General features: G+C 40.2%; 1 protein-coding gene across 2 annotated transcripts; it reads left to right on the forward strand.

Annotated features, from left to right (window-relative positions):
* The first annotated feature begins 1,014 nt into the window (after positions 1-1,014).
* On the forward strand, positions 1,015-17,762 carry LOC310953553 (uncharacterized protein). 2 transcript variants are annotated; one of them, XM_083922623.1, is made up of 8 exons: positions 1,015-1,304; positions 9,330-9,475; positions 9,586-10,357; positions 12,733-13,375; positions 15,087-15,154; positions 15,266-15,362; positions 15,458-15,576; positions 16,745-17,762. In XM_083922623.1, exons 1-8 carry the CDS (start codon positions 1,104-1,106, stop codon positions 17,297-17,299), a joined length of 2,601 nt encoding a protein of 866 aa, XP_083778749.1. In that variant the 5' UTR covers positions 1,015-1,103; the 3' UTR covers positions 17,300-17,762. The 2 variants fall into 2 exon arrangements, with proteins under 2 accessions (XP_083778749.1, XP_083778750.1); XM_083922624.1 differs by having other exon boundaries at positions 16,748-17,762.
* The last annotated feature ends 5,800 nt before the right edge of the window (positions 17,763-23,562 follow it).

Below are 23,562 nucleotides of genomic sequence, written 5' to 3' on the forward strand. Positions count from 1 at the left end.
TCAAACTCACTGTATGAGTGCATTAATATTTCCAATTCCAGTGGTGTGAAAAAGGTAGCCCTCCTCTTCCCCGTTGCCATGGTGACTCGTCGAATGAGGGCTCCATTGATGCTGTCTTTTTATACTTGTGGTGCACACGCTTAACTCCAGGTGAAACTACTCCGAGTTGATCAAACTAACTCAAATCAGCTGTTCTGGAACCGAAAACTCAGAGTTTCCTATCTCAGAGTAGATCAACTCAGAGTTCAGGGTTAGACTCGCCTGCTTTGTGAAACGGACGGTGTATTGATACTGGCTTGATACTGATGAATGTTTGATTGCACTTAGGCTATAATGTAAGGTAAGTTGTCATGTTCACTTCAGATATGGTAGATATGTGACACATTGACCCAATCAGCTGCCATCATGTGGCCAGGTTCATGAGGTCAGTTTTGTTGTTAAATGATAACATGACCCACTGTTACCACACAGTACAGCGGCAAAATGTCAGAAAGGAAATGTGACAGCAGAGCACAAAAAAGAAAAGCACGACTGAAAGAACACAGGGACTAAGATCTACTACAGAAAATTCCTAAATTGACAGGATTTTGCGGACTCTTCTTCTGTGCTAACGTTTTTTTTCTGATAACGCATATTAATAATGTGGGGGGGGCAAAGAGAAAGAGGGCCCCTGCCCACCTTAATCCGCCCCTGACTGCAGCATGTAGAAAGACGGATGTTCAAGTCAGGGTTCAGGGAGTGGAATCTGATGGGGATACTGGGAACAGAAGGAGAGGGAGGTGGATACCAATCACCATTTGAAAAGACAAAGGGTCGGTGAATAGAATGAGAGAGAACAGTGTAAAATGACATTAAGTCACACGCTCCTGTACAGTGGGTGGCGGTATGCACCTAAAACATGTGTGCAATCCGCCAGTCATCCAGAGAAGAAGACGAGCCCGGATGTTTTACTGAATCACTGTGTTATGTTCCGGTGGAAGCCGCAGTCGCTGCAGACCGTACCCATCAGACACGCAACCGGGTGGAACGACTGCTAAGAGTTTATTTAATTTTCTTTATTTGGGCTCACAACTCTGTGATAAGGTTCCACCTTTAACGCGGACATGTACCGCCCAGGCAAACCCATACACGGGCCGCCGCCGTTCGGACTTCCACCATCCAACGGCCCTCCTTTCAGACACAGAGGGCCCTGTAGTGTCCCTCCTCCTGGACACTTGCCACCTGAACCTTGCAGTCCCTTTTCGGCTTCGGCACCGGAAAGCCCTTTTCTCCACAACAGACCACCAAGAGAGCATTTCATCAGTGTACGTACTCAATATGCGTGTAAAGGTAGCTCCGCTGGCTAAGTTAGCTCACGATAGCTACGCACCTGATTCAGATGAAGGGGTCGCTAACAGATTTTTGTTAATAGATATCTATGGTTTTGCTGGTCAAGAGGCGTCGTGATAGAGCACCGTGAGGATATATTATTATTATCATTGAGTACATTCATCGTGTCAGAAGACTCTTTAACTAACACGTCGCGTGATTTGTGAAGGTATGAATAGTGTAAAGATGTGCTCTTTAACCTTAAAGTAGTTTTCCGTTTTTCCAATTGAATACCTACACTCCCCGGCCACTTTATTAGGCTCACCTGGGGCTTAATAAAGTGTCAGTGTGCTGCTGTTCCCTCTCTGCTAGAAAGTAGGCTGTGTTGTGCGTTCACAGATGCTCTCCTGCGTTCCTCTGTTGGAACCAGTGGATATCTGAGTTACTGTTTCCTTTCTATCAGCCCCAACCAGTCTGCCCATTCTCCTCTGACCTCTGGCTAAAACAAGGCATTGTGTTCTGTCCCACAGAACTGCCGCTCCCTGGATCTTTTCTCTTTTTGGGACCATTCTCTGTAAACCCTAGAGATGGTTGTGCCTTAAATTCCCAGTAGATCAGTTTGTGAAACACTCAGACCAGCCCGTCTGGCACCAACAACCATGCCACGTTCAAAGTCACTTCCTTCACTTTTTTTCCTGTTCTGATGTTGCTTTGTACTGCAGCACATCCTCTTCACCATGTCTACATGCCTGAATGCATGTGGTTGCTGCCATGTGATTGGCTGATTAGAAATATGCGTTAATGAGCGGTTGGACAGGTGCACCTAATAAAGTGGCCGCTGAGTGTACGTAAGAATGACTTTTCCAGCTCTATGTCTGCTAACTCCAGAGGGGCGTGACATAAAGCTGGTATGTCTGAAGCTTCAAGCCCTCCACTAAAATTACACTAGTGCGGGATATCTATCGTAAGCCATAGCACGTAGGGCTCTAATCAAAGATTCAAACATAAACATTTCAAAACAGTCCTAGTTTATTTCCTGTTGCAGTGTATGTGAATGACATCGGCTGACAGGAAGTTAACAAGGACCACCGCTTTTGCCTAGCAATGGAATTACGTAGAAAAGGTCTGTACTTAAATAGTTGCATGTCCACAAAGAAGATGGTGCAGGTACATGTGTAAGAAGCATGTTTCAGACCCATAGGTTTTTACTATGGACTTCATAGAGTGGCAAAGTCCCGCCGTTTCTGGTACATGGGACCTTTTTATGAATTTCTGTTGCATTTATTCCTGTGGCTGGATTGAAATAATTTTTGTTCCCGTTTGAATTGTGCCATGGATTTGACATGTGTTTGTGGTTTTTAGAGATATTTTTTCATGCGGAAAAAAAACCCTACAATTTATCGTGAAGAGGTTTGATAATGGTATGTTTTTGTGTGAGGCAATCAGCAGGGGTTGTAGCTGATTCTGTACTATGTCCAGGGACCATGGTCTCTGGCAGGGACCAGTGGTTACTGCCACTAGGGGCGCTAGAGCAACTGGTCACTTCCAGCTCATCAGTGGTCGCGACCAGTGGCTCTGTGGCACGTACCAGTGGTCACAACCATTATACCACTCCTCCACCACGATAGTCTAGTCCAGGGGTAGGCAATTCCGGTCCTGGAGAGCCACTGTCCTGCATGTTTTAGGTTTCTCTCTGCTCTAACACACCTGAGTCTAATGATTTGCTCGTTATCAAGCAGCTGATGCTTGTCCCAGTTTGATTATCGTTAGATTCAGGTGTGTTAGGGTAGGGAGAAACCTAAAACATGCAGGACAGTGGCTCTCCAGGACAAGAATTGCCTACCCCTGGTCTAGTTCATTAAATCATTGCAGTACGATGGTAAACAAGGCTTCAGCTTAAGCTTAAATCAAGTTCTTATTATCGGAGTTGTGATTGAGCCTGATGTCCTCATTAACTACATAGTTTGTTCTTTTAAACAAACTTATTGTCAACAATATTATATTACAACAACATAAATACTAGTACAGGGAGGAGTTTTACAATGTGCACATTAATCTACCGATTACAGTTTAATTTCATAACAGTAAATAACCGTCAGTGTTGTATCGTGCTCTTCAAGTTATGAGAAGTGTTTACCAGGCAGGACATGTCAGGAGTGATGGGAATCTCAGGACTATCACCTTTCTGTCATTTTCTATCAAATTAATCATCTTGTTACCACACAGATCTTCATAATCAATAACAATAACAAGAATAATTATAATATATATGATGTAGTGCATTATATTGACTCATGTTTATCAGGCATGAGAATCACTCACCTTTCAGGGAAATTCGCCATGGACGGGCCATGAGGTTATACCACAGGTGATCAGTGAACTACGAACGTGCGAACAAACGATGGAATATTTCCTGGCCCTTTGAGTAGAAGCCTGTGTGAAACAGTAATTCATGGCCGTGATGGCCGATGTTGACTGCTGTCCTGTCTGATCTCAGTGCGTCAAATCCTGGCGTGCTGGGAGACTTGCTCCACACGCTCTGTGTAGGTGCGCGGCAACAATGCTCCGCACACTCCCGCTACGCTCTTTTTCGGTGGTTTCTGAATCCTCTTGGCAGCAGCTCACCAAGCTCCGCTCTGTGGTTGTTCTCAATTGTTTCTGTCTGGTTAAATCTGTGGTTAAATCACCACATCAATGTCTCTTTCTACTCTGAAAAAAGAAAGGTTGACACAGAAAACCGTCAGTTCACCAGAGAAAGGACAGAGAAGTTTTTCTTTTTGTCACTGTGAAGCCTGAGTTTACTCTGCAGCCATATCTGCGTGTAAAGAGGATAAGTTGAGAAGGCATTTTCAGAACAATCATGCTACTCTGCATTTATGTTACGTTCATTTGTGTTAGTCCAGTTTTTGATAAATAAACTAATGTTTCATATGTGCTTGTCAGCCTGGTAAAGTACCTAGTAACTGAAGTAATCAGATAACTTTAGTGGAGTAAAAAGTAGAATGTGTCCTCTGATTTGTAGTGGAGTAGAAGTATAAAGTAGCATGTAAATAAAATACTCAAGTAAAGGACAAGAGCCTCAAACTTGTACTTAAGTCCAATAATTGAGGGAAGTGTTAATTTACCAAGGATTGTTTTTTGTTGTTGCTTTGAGTTGGCCTATCACTACTTGTTTTGATCAGCTGTTATGCTGTTGCACATTGAAGCCTATTGCTACTATGTCGCTGTAGTGTTTTACAATATCCATTAATGTGACGCTTATATTTTTCTTAACCCTCATTTTGGATCAGTTTCGTCAACCGGCCTCAATTCCAAATTAATTGAATAGCCCTGCTCTAATATATATATATTCATACTTCTCTCAAAATGCATCAGATTGATGCTTTTTGCAAGTGTTACATTTAAAAAAAGAACAGTTTTACAGTAGTAAAGTGTTTGTTTACATAACTAAGCTATTTTACTGAACTATTTTATTTTTTAAAAGGGAGCTCCAAAGTTCATACCCTGTATTAGGACGGCTGATTTTAACTCGCCTATCCTTATCGATTGCAAATGTCACAGCTTTCCATTGTAGTGCATAATCAGCACTAACCAGTTAACTACCAAATAGATTTCACAGCCTTATAACTTTCATTTCTAAGTTGTTATAATAATAATAATATTTTTAACTGATCAAAATTCATATTTTTAAACGGTTAAACAGTTAATTATTAACACTACTACAAGTAAAATGGTATTGTTTGCAGCCACAAACAATTTTTTGTCCACAGAACCATTTGTAATTCATGATACTTCATCTTTATATTCTGGCTACTGTTAACAAACTTCCAATTTTCCTGACAAGCATACCGCAGAGCTCATTCCACTTGCATGACAACAGACAGTGCTTTCGAATTTGTCAGCACAGATCAGCGCTTCATTTTCCTCCTGTGGACCTGGCAGTACCATTTACCTGCTTTACATCAAAATGGGTAAGTTGGTCAGAGCATTTATTTTTTCTTTATTAAGAAAAAGCTAGGTAGTGTGCTTTTCCTATGCCACATATTGCATAGGTTTAAACTTTTACGCAAACCCTTTTTTAATTTCAAATATTAGTGGTTATAGCTTACATAATATTCCAAAATTGAGTTTCTGCTTCAGATTTGTGTGATTTAATGTAGTAAAAATTGTGATATTATGGTTATATTTTATTCTAAAGTGTGGTCAGTAATGTTTGACAGACAATGTCCTTTACATTGCTTCCCATATTTTGCAGTTAATTGGCAGAACCATTGGACCTTGCAGAAAGGTTTTTGCAGCATTCCTTTTATAGCTGGGAAAAGAGGATGAAAGCTTCCAGAGCTACAGAAGAAAGTATACCACTGATTTACCAGGATACTTCATTTTGCATGCTGCATTGGACAAAAGCATGTGCCAAATGAGTAAAGGTAATACATTAAAATGTAGTGGTGTGAACATTGAAAGTTTAAACTATCACAACAAGGAAAAAATACAAAGTGAAGTCATATAATCCTAAAATGATACAGTGATCGAGTAAGACTACTTAAGTTACCTTAAATCACTGTCTAAAAATAAATGTACCCATAGAATGCTTTTTCTATTTACATTTGGTTTATTGTGTTGTTTTCCTTTTAATGGACTTGTGTTGTCTTGTTGTTTGTGTGCATAATTATACCTGCACATATGCTTATTCTTAAATTTAGATTGATCATTTCCAAGCTCTGCATGCACAGTTTACCATTTCCCTTCTTTGTACATATTGTTGAGAAATAAGGGCCCTGGACAATGGATAATATCGCAGTCTTCTCTTGCCTTATTTAACACTGCTTTAATACTGGTGCTCACAGCAGAAGGTGACAATGGCCTTTCCCAAAAGACATAAAAACCCCCATCTCAATAGCAAATGGGGAGAGGAAAAGTTAGATGACAAGCTGAGTCTTCTATTTTATATTGTTCTCTTTTCAAGCAGAGTTACCTTTGAATGGTCCAGAACTGACAATGAAGAGCAAAATGACTTGTGGAAGTCAGAAAAGCAAAGAAGAAAAAGGAGCAGGATCCATTCAAAATTCAAAATTTTATTTGTTGTTTGTGGTTGTTGCCTATGTGAAAAACAAGTTTGCAGTGAAAGTTGCACCTGTTTTTAAGGTCTGTTATATTCAGGAAGTAGTTTTACAAAGACCAAAAATTATAAATTGTAAAAATGCATTTTTTCCTGTTATTTTCAATCATGTTAGCAGTATGACTCTGAAGGCCTGGCCACACCAGAAAGTTGCAGAGCTAAATTTACCTATTATGTTTTTGCAAAATATTGGGTTCTCTCTGCATTCTGATGTAAGGACTGAAGTTTTTTTTTTTTTTACGAGGCCAGGCCACCGTTTAATGGCATTTTGTTCTCAGTACATCATTGCACATAATTCAATTGAATAAAGAGATATTGAAGAGAGGGGGAAAGCTCTCAGAGTGTATGAGGTTGCTAACTTTCATCTAGTAAGCTACGATAGCTTCCTCCAATTTTGGATTCTCCAGCTCTCATTTACCTCAACACTGTCAAGACAACTTGCTATTGGTCAACATTGCAAATTTGTCTCATTTCATCATCCAAAGATTAACTTAATGTGAAAAGGATAGATGTAGGGGTCTGTCAGTACTTTGTTCCAACACTTTATCCAGAGTGAAATATTTTGGCGACTATGGATGGAGTGACAGCCTTTACAGCACAGGACCACTTGTGCAGCAGTACTATTGATGTCTTGTTTAAATATCAACTTCACCAATAGTGCGCCCATCAAGTTAAAATAAAGTTCAAACTGAGTGTATGTTAGATACAATCAAAGAATGTTTAACCCTGCTGTTTATAAAATTATCATGGCATCCATTGTCAAATATGTGGCTATAATATTACGATGCTCTAAAAGTTTATACAATCTGGATTGCCTGTCATTTGCCAATCCATTCAAAAACCCTGGCAGTCATTTAAATATTATTGATCTAATGATGCCTTTTGTTGGCTAAAAAGGCACAGTTAAGATTTTTGCTACACAGTGGTGGCTCCAAAGAACTTTGATAGCCGGTGCTTACCAGTGCAAGTCACTTTAGGTTAGGAACAAATTTCAGGGGTGTCACAGAACTGTAATTGCTATCATACCAATATCTGAGCAATGTCACTGAATACAAAATACAACTTGGCGTTCCACACAGATTTAGATAAACAGCTAGATTAACAGCATGACCAGAACACAGCCTACACGCACAATGCCAAGCCCAGACCTAATACCAGGGATGTCTTTGTCAAAATACAGAACTGCAGACATTTCAAACACAGTATCCATTTAGGCCTAATTATTAAGCAATTACTATAACACTCAATGCCATATGATACCAAAACAACTGAATGTCTATCCATATGATAATAGTTAACACACAGTTACAATCATTCACTATATACAATATTCAACCCATTGCCTGTCGGCAATTCACAGAAGGACAATGCGTTGGTTGCTGTGACTGGCGGGAGGGCAAATGTATCCATGATCAGGTGGACATCAAAGGCATCATTCATTTACATTGTGTATTTACCGATAATTTATTTGCGTTTCCAGACATTAAACGTATACAAAATAAATCAAAACATTTTTTTAAACCTGTTTGCTGTCTTTCTTTAAGATGGTCCTTTTCGTCTTTTCTCTGGTCCTTGGTCTCAGCATTGGCAACATGTTGCACATTGTACCACTACTACCATTCTCTGACATATACATCCATAAACTGGATATGTACTGCAGTTGTGTGTTAAGGGGTGTCGGCAAGCTACCGTGCTAAATTAATCTTTGTATGCCAGTGGATCTCACCAAATTATAGTCTCTGATAAAGTGAATGTGAGCGGAAGTACTACTGATGCAAAGATTGCAGTTATGTCTGCGGTCACTGCGACTCAAATTTCAGTTTGGTGTGTTCATAAAAAATAACATTCTGATTAACAGCGGATGGGGTTGTGGGTGGGTGAAATTATACATCATAAGGGAAGATATTAATTACATTTTATCAATGTAACAGCGTGCAGAGATGCTATTCACCACTACAGCACACAGCTTCATTTTTCATCCGGCATGTGTGTTTTTACCATTAAGAGAGACAGAATGTGCACATTTCTGCACCAGGAATAGCAGCTTATTGATTATTTGAGAAATACTACTATAATAGGCCTACTACTATAATAATATTGTTACATTAGTTAGAGCCAAAATGAACCCATCTCATCCATCATCTCGTCTACGGAGAGAAGCTGCGGCAGTCAGGTCAGCTCCCACCACCACCTCTCTCCACCCTCCAAGCACTGTGAAGGCGTCTGCCCGAGGGAGCCATGGAAATGCAGCTGCAGGCTGAGGCCTTCACGGTGCTTGTTGGGCGAAGGGAGGCTGATTGCGGTTGCTGGACAGGATCATTTTCAGTGGTCGGTTAGTGCTAGCCCAGCCTGCTTGCAGGGGGACTTAAGATCCAACGGCAGGATGTAGCCACTTTAAAAACTGGTTAAATTAGTTATTGATTAAATTGTAAGGTATTGAGAAATAAAATAAGATTGGTGATGTGTCCTTGCTAAAAATACATATAAACAGATGTTCACACAGTTTAACAAAAAAATCTAAAATGGCCAAATTTTAAATTTTGCTTTAATGGAAGCTTGATTTTTTGTGTTTGATTCATTCTCTTATAGATAATACACACAAGATGTTTGTAAACTATGAACAACACAGGTTTAAATTAACTTATTAAACACTGTAAGCATTTAATTTGCAGCAAGATGCAGTGATTGAGAGGCTCCCTGGGAAATTGTTAAAGGTTGTGTACACTGTGTTGTATCCAGTGTACACTCAGAGATTAAAGAAAAAACATCAGTTACATCAATACAACTGGCCCTTTTTTGATTAACAAATTCTTTATTATTTGTAAATCAAATAAGTATTATCCTAAATATACTATTGCATTGTCTTGTACAACACTATAACATGAATTCTGAATACTCTCAGCCCCACTGTAGCAGCTTCACCATAGACCGTAGTACAGTGATTGCTTTGGGAGGCAGCCAGCAGATCGTCCCTCCTGCACAACCAACGCACATTCAAGTCCCACAGTGGAAACCCACTCCTGTGGAACGTCGTCCTCCAGACAGCAGGTATATGTTCAAATACATATTTTGTTTAAGTCTAAGAAGGAACAGTTGCACTGATGTTGTAATGTATATTTATTTATTTATTGACGTTGAAAACGCATGCTGCTTTTCAGTGATCAAGCTGGTGAGGAATTCCTGAGATGCATTGCAGCAAACAAGCCTTTCCCAGACTATCTCAAAGGGAACATGGCATATAACCTGGCGGATGCATTTAAGTCAGCTAATATTCTGAAAGAATCATTCAAATCGGACCCTGAGTTCCAGAAGCATGTGGGCAGGAGCAAAAGCCACAGTCGAGGCTGCAGTCGAAGCCCCGGGAAAGCTCGAGCCAAGAGTCGAGCTCGCAGCAAGAGTCGAGCTCGCAGCAAGAGTCGAGCTCGCAGCAAGAGTCGAGCTCGCAGCAAGAGTCGAGCTCGCAGCAAGAGTCGAGCTCGCAGCAAGAGTCGAGCTCGCAGCAAGAGTCGAGCTCGCAGCAAAAGTCGAGCTCGCAGCAAAAGTCGAGCACGCAGCAAAAGTCGTGCACGCAGCCGAACCAGAGGAAGGAGCAAAAGTCATGCTCGTGGCAAGAGTCGAGCAAGAAGCAAAAGCAGAGCCAGAAACAGGGGTCGCAGTAGAAGTCAGAGCCCGAGCCGAAGCAAGAAGAAAAGTGAAGTACGGAGCAAGAGCCGGGTTAGGAGGTCCAAGTCACGCAGCAGCAGTGGTGAAAAGAGCTATGGCAACGACAAAAAGAGAAAGAGGAGCCCCAGCTACAGCTGTAGCAGCAGTGTAAACAGCAGTAATAATCGGACAGGGAATAGTCTGATAGAAGGACTGAAGCTGGTCATGAACAGTAAAGAACTGGAGGAGCGCTTGCCCACCCTCAAGGATGCCCTTCTCACTATTCAGGTAGAGCTCATCATTCATTCTCAAAAATGCTTTGTTTCAGTTGGTTATCAGCTTTCATCTGCACAAAAGTTTGATATGTGAATTGTAGCATGTATAAATCATAAATAGATGTGTATCTAGTGGTGCAAAAAATGAACTTTGTCTAATATATCCACTTTATTTTTAAAGTTTTCAGAGATGTATTTTAGTGTACTGTTTAGCTCTATTTTTTTTTTCATTTTACAGCTTAAAGGCACACTAAATATGTCTCTGAAAACACAGTGCGAGAAATAGGCAATACAGTAACAGAATCTTTGGAAACAGATTCATATTCGTTTTGGCAGATATGTTAGAATTTTCCAGCTGGTCGCCATCAACCCAGAGATCACCAATTGCCAACATATTCGCTCAGATGTGTGTGTGGCAACGCCCATTGCCCTAACCCCCTGCAGTTTTCTTAGTTTACACTATATGTACTTTTGTGGCTCTGAGTTAAGCACAATTTACATAGACAGCTTTCTAATTTAAATATCCCTCTGTATAGGCTTTATGTCTTAAAAGTATTAACCTTTTCTACATACTCACATTCTGTCTATGACACATGTCTGTGTCACTAGGGGTAGATTCCTCTAACTCGCTATGGTGGGCGGGGAAATAAAATCTTTGAGTCAATACATAAACACTGTGGCTTTCTTATGGAGCCAACTGGAAAACCATTTTGTGTCAGTAAATGTCTGCTGTCAGCCTGGTGAAGGCAGGTTAGCGGCCGCTGACAGGCTGTATAAGGAAGACGGAGTTTTCCAAAGGATGACCCAACACTCTCTCTCGTATGGCTGCCCGGTTATACACCAAATAAACTCTAACTTGTCTTAATCCACACCTCATTCAAACTCACATAAAAATCAACAAAGCGATCTCAAAATCACCAACTTTTTTTTGGTTTAAATAAATCCTTAATTCACAGAGTAAGATGTGAAAATATGCCAGCTCTTAGCTCAGTTTTTCTCTTCGGTCTCCCACCTGTCTACCTGCACCCTGGTGAGCAGCTGTCCAACCTGATGGAGCAGCGACCTGTCTTTAGAGGCGGATCATGAATTAGCAAAATAAAATAACTATCGACTCCTTACCTCTGATTGGTTGTTTTAGGTTGTTCGCAGTGGAATCCTAACTAAGAGTTAGCAGCACAACCACATGTCTCTGAATGCCTTCATTTTATTTTTGAATTTGAATTTTAAGGTATGATGCATCGTGAAGTGAATGCATTAAACGGCTATTACAACTACAATAATTCCAGTAAGAGAAGTGTATTTTTAATGTTATTCTGCAGCATTAACACTTCTTGTAAAAAAATGTATCAGTAATTATTCTGTATTAAAACAATAACCTTCATTTTTTATTATTGGTAATTTATAAGCAATGTCAATGGTTTTGTATTCTAAAACTATCTTAGTTGTATTTAGCTGCCAACAGAAATTTGGTGACTCAAGTCTTAAAATGTCACACTATGAACAAAGACTTTACTACCCCAATTAACATGAAGTTGGGACGTTGTGTAAAACGTAATTAAACAGAATACAATAATTTGCAAAATCCTTTTCAACCTATATTCAATTGCAAACACTACAACGATAAGATACATAATGTTCGTATTCACTCATTTTGAATTTGAGGCCTGCAACACGTTCCAAAAAAGTGTCTTTTTTTTGGTATTCAAAAGCTTTTATTAGGAAGCAGCTTTGTAGGAAATGTTGGGTTTTCATCACGTTTTTAAATGCCTTCGTCTCCTTTGTGTCCTGCACAGTCATGACAACATGCTTAACTCAGCTTGCTTGGAACCTTGACTGATATAGTCCTAAAAAAAGTGCCACGTACTATCCACAACGTTTGTTAATGGAAAACCAAAAAAGAGCAAGGCGAGTCGAGCCGTACTGTGTGGTGAAAAATCACCATACCATCATCCCCACCATCCCCAGCTCAGCTGACTGTTCAACCATTAGAGAGTAAAGTGACCTCTAGTGGGGCGCACTGTGTAGTACATGGCGTTGGTTTAATAGAAAGAGGAGCTTCTTTATTTTTGACGGTATCGAAAATCAGACCGTCAGGATTTGTAAATACCCTGGTATACCGTAACACCGTGATACCACTCCAGCCTCCTCAACATTGCAGTTAGTTTGGGGGTTTCACGCTTCTCCTGAGTTTCATTAGACTTGTGCTGGCAGGCAATGACTTTAATGCATGGGAGAACAATAGCAGGTAAAACAATAGCATGCATACACTTGGTTGTACCATTAATGTCATTACTTCCCAAAACATAGAAACATTTGATTAGTATCCAAGCAAGATAACAAAGTACTATCTGTTAAGTGTTTGTCATACTTGCAATCTCTTCTTTACAGGCCTCAGATGAAAGCAAAAAAGTGAAGAGCATGCCTGAGCACAGACATCAGCAACATGACAGTAATGAGAATTCAGCATCACTGGAAAATGACAGTATGCTCCTTCCCCATGACAGAGTAGGCAGTGACTTCTCTTGGCTCCAGGCACAAAGTCAGGAGGACGCTGAAGTCCTGAAAGCTGATGAGCTTGAAGATGAAGAGTCGTTCTTGTATGGGAATGAAGATCCTGGAGGAAAACAAGCTAATAAATCCACTACTGCACTTTTTGCAGCATATTCCCAGATTGGAGAAAATGCCCAACTACAGGAAATGGATAGTTCAGGCAGTCAACATCAGAACAAGTCCATATTCAGTAGCTTTGGGGATTTGCTTGATCTGAAGCAACCTCTCCAAATGACTTCATCAAGCGTTGCCTCTGCCAATCTGGACAGCAGAGAGTGTGAGAAGATCAAGAACATATTAAAAGGTCTGGGCACAGCAAACATAAGCGAGATCATGGTTAAGATGCAGGGGAAACAGGAGGAGAAACAACTGACTCCTGCACTTCCTGGTTCGGTCCGAACAGCAGCAGGCTTACCACTGCCAGCATTGAGTAACCCCAATGTACGGCAAGCTCTGGAGTCTTTACAGTCACTGATCAAAGGTGAGAATCCTGTAATTAATTGACTCAACTGTAGTTTTTTTTTATATTTTACATCTACGTTTTAACCATGCCTTCACAGTGCGGTCCACCTTTACATTTATTTTGATTGGCTTTTGGTTTTGCCAAAAGTTTGAACTACGTCCGTTAAATGTGAAGTTATAAAACTTTTCACAGGCACGTCTTATGTTTATCATTGTTTTTATCCTTCTGTTTCAAATAATTGCATCACCGCAGTATCAGACAAGTTACTCGAAACATCCCCAAAGCAATTTCAGTCAAAAGCATCAGCCTGGTCAGATGCGTACATGAACTGATGAAGCCTCTTGGATGAGAGGTGAAACGTCTTCATAGACAAACAACCAAGTCCAGTTGCTTTTGACTGAAATTTCTTTGGGAATAACTATGACCTGGAAAAATGAGAATATTCACAGGCCTACTCGAAACATGTTCAAATAAAACATACTGTATATAATTGGACCTGTTCTTACTGCTGCACAAAGGATAAGGCTGACAGCAGCCGCGTTGTTAGACCTGGGCATTCGGGGCTATAGCCCCAGACCTCTGTGCTGTCTAATAAAAAAAAGAGCATAATGATGATGAAAATAGCCCAGTACAGTAGACTTTTATGTGGTTGCATTACCAGTAGCCATAGATGCAACACTGTAGTAGTAAAAACTGCAAAATTCTAAGTGACTTGCCGGTGTTTAACGAGTGATCCTGTTAACTGGAGACTTTCAACTGAGTGCCCCTGTGGTTGCCATAGTGACTTCAGATAATGAAAACAGTATTACGTTTTTAAGAGAGATACTCATAAACTGTATAAAAAGGAGATACTCTGAGATCTGTTTTACAACACCAGGGGAACATGGCTGGTGGAGCATCAGGTTAATCTCTTGACTTACATTTATTTTCCCACAACGGCAGGACTACCAATCTCCTTTTTTTAAAAGTGGTGAATAAAATTCTATGCACACGTGTTTACACAAACAAGATTCAAAGACATATAGATTTATTTAGAAAATAAATTAGAGAAAGATACCAGGAAGAACACGCTCTCTTCCTGTTTACTGCAACAACAAGCAACAAACAAAACTCCACTGACACATTTACTCAAACAAAACTATAAAGACTGATCAGGGAGGTCACGTTATGTTTAACATTGTGATGAAAAACTAAACATAGAGGCATTCACAAAGATAGCCAGGCATTCGCTTCCTGTTAACATCTGCCGTCACTATGGCAACAATCAGACGCTTTCAGCTGAACGTGTCCAGTTAATGGGTCACTCGTTAAACCCAAACCCAATTTGACAGAAATCACAGAATTGTAGAATGATTTGCAAATTTATTTAAAAAAAAACAAAAAACTGAAATATTACATGGCCATAAGTATTCAGACTTTCTGCTGTGAGAAATTCAAGGGGGTCTGAATGCTTCTGTACCCACTGTATTTCCAGTTGAAATAACCAGATGGTAAATGTTTATTTTGGTGTGCGTTTGCTTGCCTAGTGTCTCATGTAGAATTATAATCTGTGTCAAGGATCTGTTTCTTTCTAGTTGTCAAGGATACGATTTTGCAACAGCTGAATGTAGAGGTGTACCCAATAAGTTTGAAACTGATGCAACCTGGCTTGGTGCTTCATCTTCTCCGTCTTTATTGTTTAATGCTTGTGATCTAAAATGCAGGATTATATTGTTCTTTCTTTCTTAAGCGACAAAGGAGAAGCGGGAAAAAAGAGATGGCAGTGAAACATCTCAGACATCCTCTGATAAACACAAGGTAATGGATTTTCAAGCTGTGTCACTGACTAATGTGTTCAACTTAAACATTCTGATGCTGAATAAAGTATGAAACCCCTTCATTTTGAAATCTACTACTTGTTTTCCCCAGGCAGGTGATGATGAGGATAGGAAGAAAGAGAAACAAATCCGGATAAATAAAATGGATTCCTTGATGAAAGAACTGGAAGGACTGTTGAAACAGGATGGTACAGCAGTTTTCTCTAACCACAATCCCATGCTCCTGTTCGTGTCTTCCACATGCTAAACCATTCCATATGCTGCCTTTCTTGTCCCTCTGCAGGATTGAGTTTCCTGACACCAGTAATTGGGTTTTACTGCCAGAAATGTGAGGAGTTCATTGGAGATTTGAATAGTGCTGAAAACCATGCAGCCATCCACCATCATAGTAACCCTAGCAGTGTAAGTTTAATTCCTGTTTTCCTATTTTTATTGTCAACAAATCCTATGACATGACCGATACAGATATAAATCACTGCATTTAGGGCCAGTCCACACGGAGACGCATTTTCCTGTAACCACACAACTTCAGTATCGTTTTGGCCGACCCTCCTCAGGTCGGCCAGAGTTATCAGAGCCTGAAAACGGTATCTTTGAAACCGGGTCCCACACTGGGAAGATTTGAAGACTCCCCTGTGGCGTTGTCGTCGGGACGGTGAAATCGCATACTTTGTTACTTCTTTGTTACGATGCAGCCATCGCCCCAAGTCTCTAAATCTAGTGAGAAAGGGCCCATCTGTAAGTGCTTTGGGACGGGGAAGGGGCTCCCAGCAGCACCCTCTGCTCGTTGAGGACACTGACTGCAGAGTGATCGGTGCATCAGAGTCCAGAACAGCACAAAAGTCTCCACTAACACCAGAAACAGGGACACATTTCTCTCTAGGATGGAGGAGGATTTGGGAAGTCTCCAGATTTGGAGAGAAACTCTCCGGTGTTTGGATTCTCCACAGCGTCTCCCCGTCTCTTCTTCTCTGTTGTTGGTGTATTTCTGTGGCAGCGCCGCATCCAGGCCTGGCATGTGTACTACAGCGTTTGGAGTCACTTTCACTGGTTTCATGTGGACGCAGATATTTCTTGAGTCGAGGCCATGTGGAGGGAAAACTTTTTAAGAACGACAGAAAAAAAGGAAGGTTGTTTTCGATCATGTGGACTTACCCTGATCTGTGCATTGTGATTTAAAAGACACGAGTCAGGTGACTTCTTTTGAGTGACATGCTCCCTGCATTTGTGGATTTTGTGTGAAAGAGTGCAGTCTCAAAAGAATCTGAACAAATAGAGGGAGATTCACAAATCATTTCTCATTGAAAAATACCAAGTTTTTCAAATGATGATACAAATGACAAATGATGATATACGAGTGATAAATTAGACGAACAGATAAAAAAAAATCACTTTGCGTTTGGGAATACTTATGAGACTGTTAAATACCACATTCAACCCCATGGCTTTTCTTCTACTCCCAGGACAGACTTTATATTTTAGTCCCATCAAATGTTATAAAAAGCTAAATCTGTTTTTATACCCCCTTTCTTTATCTTCATGCTGCAAATTTGTTTTTATGTGTTTTTAGCAGAAAGTGCAAATGGACAAGCATTCCGGGGACAGCAAGGGACACCCGGGCCATTCAAACAACAGCACCCAACTCCCACAACCCTCAGACAAGAGAGATCACAGGGACTACAGTTACAGTAGAGGTTCAGGAGACCACAGGAATAACAGAGACTACCAAAGAGACACGAGGGACGAAAGAGATCACAGAAGCAAACATGACACAAAACGCAATGACTGCCGAAGCCACGGCATCTCGCAGGAAAACATCTCCTTGAAAGAGGAGATGAAGAAGGAGAGGATTCTCATAACGGTGTCCCGCGGACAGATACCATCTCCAAATGTCAGGGTCAAGGAAGAGGTGAACAAGGAGCAGTCCACTGGAAGTCATAGCAAAGTCAAAGCGGAAGACAAAGACAGCAAGGAGAAATCATCCAAGGGCGGCAAAGAAAAAGATGAAAGCAGTGATAGCAGTGATGAGGACAATGGGAAACCAATGAAAGACAAATCAACTAAAAAGAAGAAGAAGAAGAAGAAGGAGAAAAAGGAGAAAAAGAAGAAGAAGGAGAAGTCCTAATTATTGTATTGTGGTTGTCATTTTTCATATCCGTACCAGACTGATCCCTGAGATGATGTTGGCTGCTTGGTGCTTCCCATGTTTTTAAATGTAAAGGTTAAAGTGTCATCAGTATGCTCTGGGGAACCAAATTAGTTTATTTTTCTCTCCCCAGTTAGTTATAGGCCTTGTGTGATTCATCACTGTGCATAAGGAAGTGCATGTGTTTGCCATCAACTATAGTCTAAGTGAAGATGAATATCAATTCTGTCTTTGTGCATCTACAGAGATGTCTTACCTGTAGCTGGCACCCTCATTGGAAGCATGGGGAGGGGATATGTTACCGTATGGTATACCATAAGTATGCCCTCACATTCTAATTTCATGCTTTTTATTAATTTTTGTATCATGTTTCCCAGTACGTTTGCTACAGTGCTACAAGTGATATGTGTGTTTTACAGTTGACTTCTTTTTTTCCTCTTTGTCTGCATTTTTATCTGAAATACAAGATGACACACAAGTCTGCCTCCTGTGGTTACTTTCTATAATAACGAAGGTTGTGTACAGTTTAATTCGAAAAAGTAAAATGGTATCGTAATTGAGGGATCTGATTAATGAGCCTATGAATGTTCTCTTTTGTCCAGGTCATCGTTAACCCCAAAGCAATTTCAGTCAAAGCAACTGAACTTGGTTGTTTGTCTAGGAAGACGTTTCACCTCTCATCCAAGAGGCTTCATCAGTTCATGTACGCATCTGACCAGGCTGGGACTGGTCTCTTGGAGCCTCTTGGATGAGAGGTGAAACGTCTCAGTCTTGCTTTTGACTGAAATTGCTTTGGGGATCAGATGAATGCTTATCTCTTTGCAGTGTTTGCCATAATCAGTTACAAGGTGAAATTGTACCAGTTGGCAGAACCCTTGACAGGTAGTGTGATGGAAATGAATCTGCTGTCAAGATTAATGGGGAATTTTCTACACAACTAGGATAATATATTATTATTATTGTTTTCTTACGTTGTGGCAAACATAAATGTTGCCTGCCCTGTATTATGTTCAGAGGCAATGTCTTTTCTGTATAAGGTTCAGGACTTTGGCACCACAGACTGGGGTTTGCACCCTGATTGGTATGTTTACATAACTAAAATAAATCTGTTTTCACTGCAAGCATTTTATTTCTAGATCAGATCTTTTTTTCTTTTATTTTTTTAAATGAAAAGCGTTTTCTGAACATCTTACTTACAGTATAATCAGTATCAACATTTTGGAGACTAGACAGATTTGTGCATTAACAATATTTTCTCATCATGTTAATAGCAAATGTCATCTGACAGGCATTTAGTTTCCTTCACAACCTTAGTGCAGCTGCAAACCAGCAATCTAAAGATTCCTAGAAGACAGGCTTGTTCTACCAGCACAGTATTTCTGCAGCTCAGAAGTAGTGTAAAGGTGCCTTGAGTGGTTAGAGGACTAAAAAGGTGCCATTTAAGTACAATTAACATTTGTTCATGAGAAAAACCGTACACCACAGGCATTTTGACTCGTCATAGTGGAAAAACCTGTTTTAATAATACAATGTTTCGGAGCTTGGGTTTAACCTGATGAAGGTCTAATAATGGAAATGTATTCAAATAAAATAAAGTTTATTGCAAGTAAATAAGACAGTGTGCCGTAATCGCCTCTGCTCATCCTATGGCATGTGAAATGTCTTCCATTCTAATGTCCTTTTAATTAGCAAGATTTCTATTGAAATTATTAACAGCACTTGGACATTAGATGGGGTGTGTGTGTGTGCGTGTGCGTGTGCGTGTGCGTGTGTTCACTCAGGCTTCTCTCTACAGGACACCCTGGGACCTCTGAATGGAGTGTTTGAGTTTTGTGTATTGATGGTGTGGCTCAGGTTCTTACTTTTTGAAAACACCCAGGAGCTGCTCCAAATCCTCTTTGATCCATATTCTTTATACATGTTTACATTCTGTAATTTTGTCATTTTGATTGTCCATACTGTCGTTCCACTTTGTTTGTCACGGCATCTGTTGTATTTGTGATTTGTAACATTCGCCTGTTTGAATAAAATTGACTTGATACAGAGTCTGATCAAATGTTTGTTTTTCCTTACGGTGCAGTTGTATGCAGGGGAGAGTTCAGTAAACCTACAGTAAAAGGAGGGCTCTGGTTGGTAGTTAGGAGTGGGGCTCTTTTATGTGTCTGCGCCTCCATTACAAAGACATCCTTTTATTCTGACTGTTGCTGCAGGGTTGTACCTTTAGAGGGTTGCATAAGATGAAAGGTATATGTAACATTTCTGCAGTAAAATGTCTAAACACAACAAGGCATACAGTGGGTATGGAAAGGATTCAGAACCTTTTCAAACTCAACTGATTTTGTATCCTCTAATTACCAGAGTAAGGTAAAAAAAAAAAAAAAAGCCCATCCCAATAGGAAAAAAATAGTTGATTACTTACATCAAGACAAGCAAAAAATGTATTACAAGTTTTGGAAATTGTTTACACAGGCGTAAACTAATTACATACATGCTCATTTTCATTAATACCAAAACAGATCTAAACATTGGGTAAATGGTAAATGGACTACTCAAGGCGCTTTCACATGACTTGTCACATTCACCCATTCACACAGACATTCACACTGATGGCAGTGGACATCTACATACCATCTAATCTGATCTTACCATTAACACCACATTTAGACACCCATGCCCAGCACGGGAGGCAAATTGGGGGTTCAGTGTCTTGCCCAAGGACACTTCGACATGTGGACCGGGGGAGGTGGGGATCGAACCGCCAATCTCTCGAATGGAGGACGACCCACTCTCCCACTAAAAATGTCTGATCAAATCTTGTTTGGGGGCTCTGCCGCATAACGAAGTGTCCACTGAACCCTGAATTGCAATGTTGTGTGAATAGTTACATTAGATGTCCACTGTCATCTGTGTTAATGTGACAAATAGTGTGAAAGCACCTTGAGTAGTCAGAAGAAGTACAAGTCCATTTACCATTACCATGATGTAAAAGACTAAATGTTCAGGTCTGAATGAAGCCCATTCAGTCTACCCATGAGCATTTATAAATGGAGGCAGGAAGAAGGACTTTAAATCGATTTCACTCTTGTAGATGACAGAAATGGATCCTGAACAAGATACAACATTACACAATTAGCATAGAAATTATTTTAGCTCCCTTTTGTATTCTGCATTCTTCCCTGTTCTTCCCCCAGAAACAGTCCCACGGACCCAGCCCCGACCCTCTGCAAGTATAATTAATAAAGGCTGATTTTAAGTCCTTCTTCCTGCCTCCATTTATTAACGCTCATGGGTCGACTAAATGGGTCCTTTCAGTCTTTTACTGAAGGGGAAATTCATTTTTTTTCTCACTCTGTTATTATATTATTCAGGTTACACACAAACAGGACCTATACAGTGCATCCAGAAAGTATTCACAGCGTTTCACTTTTTCCACATTTTATTACGTTACAGCCTTATTCCAAATTGTATTAAATCAATCTCTGTCCTCAAAATTCTACACATAATGCCCCATTATGACCACGTGAAAAAAGTTTTCTTGAGAGTTTTGAAAATTTATTAAAATTAAAAAACAAAGAAATCATATTTACATAAGTATTCACTGCCTTTACCATGAAGCTCTAAATTGAGCTCAGGTGCATCCTGTTTCCACTGATCATCCTTGAGATGTTTCTACAGCTTAAATGGAGTCCACCTGTGGTAAATCCAGTTGATTGGACATGATTAGGGAAGGCACACACCTGTCTATATAAGGTCCCACAGTTGACTGCATGTCAGAGCGCAAACACCAAGCATGAAGTCAAAGGAATTGTCTGTAGACCTCAGAGACAAAATTGTCTCGAGGTACAAATCTGGGGAAGGATACAGAAAAATATCTGCTGCTTTGAATGTCCCAATGAGCACAGTGGCCTCCATCATTCGTAAATGGAAGAAGTTTGGAACCACCAGGACTCTTCCTAGAGCTGGCCGGCCGTCTAAATTGAGCAATCGGGGGAGAAGGGCGTTGGTCAGGGAAGTGACCAAGAACCGGATGGTCACTCTGGCAGTGCTCCAGCGTTCCTCCGTGGAGAGAGGAGAACCTTGCAGAAGGACAACCATCTCTGCAGCAATCCACCAATCAGGCCTGTATGGCAGAGTGGCCAGGCGAAAGCCACTTCTTAGTAAAAGGCACAAGGCAGCCCGTCCGGAATTTGCCAAAAGGCACCTGAAGGTCTCTCAGAAACATGATAAACAAAATTATCTGGTCTGATGAGACAAAGAGAAAAATAATAAACAGGTGAATACATTTGTTATATTTGGGGTCTTTTTTAAAAAACTTTCTCCTTTTAGGATCCTTCTGGGCTTTTCCCCCTTAACCAGGACATTGGAGGATACAAAATCAGTTGAGTTTGCTTCTGTTGCAATTTGTTCAACCTTTTTTCATAAAATGACTGAACTATAAGTTCATGTCCTACGTAGGAGAGACTATCTCCTAACTTAATAACTAGGAGTCACCATAATTAAAGAGGTCAACCCAGTCACCATAATTAAAGAGGTCAACGCACCATAACTTTATTCAAGGTAACAACAACTAAACAGGGTGTTGACTGAATTGAATGTTGGTCAAGCTGTTATATCCACCATTGTCCAGCAGATGGAGATAAATCCTCATGCATCTACAGTATATTCCTTTATAGTTGGGAATAGACTGCATTCACGTAGCTGAGATGGAATAACAGTGAAACGTTCATTACTTTCCTTTTCATAATAACTCCTTTGCAGGAAGAATAAAGACTCACTAACATTGAAACATCTAATTTTCCTGCAAAGCAACAGCAATTCTTTGTCATCACAATATTTACCAGGTTTATTATCAGATGTCTAGTTAGGGACATGGAGTTACGCAATGATTGATGATTCAGGTTTTGCTGCATTCCCATCTGTGTGTCACTGTAAGTCACAGCCTGCCCTGTCTGTAAAGGCAGGTTACTTTTACTTAAATGCAAGTCTCAGTCCAAAACAGCTGCATAGGGATTCACCCAGAATCCCGAGACCCATGTCATGTGCCTCTGAGGTACTTTTTAAACAGTGTGTTTTTCATGCCTGTCTGAAAAGAAATACAACAAAGGAGTATTAGTCATTTTGTTTAATTTGATATCCCTTAAATGAAAATGAACTGCGCTATTTCTACAGTACCGTATGTAATTGTTGTAGTGTTCTATAGACCTTTTCAAAACATAAACATTCTAAATGTGTCCAAGTTTATTTCCTGTTGCAGTGAACGTATGTGAATGGTATCAACTGACAGAAAGTTAACAAGGTTACTAAGGCTGTTGCCTAGCAATGGAATCCTATTGAAAAGGTCTATAGTGTTTTTCACCAGCTTCGATATTATAATTTGTCTATAGTAATACCAAGCTATGTATGTAGATCGTTTCATCATTTTAATATTATGGGATAATACACTGTTTCTGTACTTTCTAAACGCACTATACAACATCCCTATGTACAGTATTACTATAGTGTCATTTTCTGCTTTATATTCTGAAAAAGAGTTCATATTTGTACTTATGTATCTCAAATTACGTATCTATTTCATGTTTACCCTGCAATGCACATATAAGAATTTAAAAATGCAAGCATCATTGACCAACATTGGTCATAAACAAACATTTAATTTCATTACAGACTACCAGGTATGCCTTATGCAGTATGTACTGTATAAACAAATACAGCCTGGCACTCTAATCCAACACAGCCATTATTTTTTACTACAAAAATGGATTTTGAGGGATTTGAAGAACTGGATGAATGTAATTTGATGTTTTTCTCCAGGCAGTTTTGATCCTCTATACTGTGAAAGAAAAATAGACCTACAGTTACAGTTGAAGTGAGCATGTAATGTGTGTTTTCTCATGTATTTCTTCATGTCTAATGACTAACACACCGCTTGTTCCTGTAAAGCGGGACACCGGGTGTGTTGAGGCCGGCTGCAGTCTGCCTGACTGTCTGTTGCAACCTGAGTGATGTTGTTTTATGGCTGGACATGATAAGACCTCTTCCTGCAAATGTGTGTGTGTGTGTGTGTGTGTGTTAACATTTGCATTGGAATAGAGGTGGCCACGCCCAGCTTGGCTGTGAGCTCTACGTCAGACGAGGTGGGTCCAAGCCTGGAGGAAACTTTAGGAAAATAACAAAAGTAGCTCCACATGGTCAAACCCTGATAACTTGAGGAGTGGGTACTGTTTATCTTCTTCAAAATCACT

The sequence above is a fragment of the Echiichthys vipera genome (assembly GCF_963691815.1).
Source record: "Echiichthys vipera genome assembly, chromosome: 11".
Lineage (NCBI taxonomy): Eukaryota > Metazoa > Chordata > Actinopteri > Perciformes > Trachinidae > Echiichthys > Echiichthys vipera.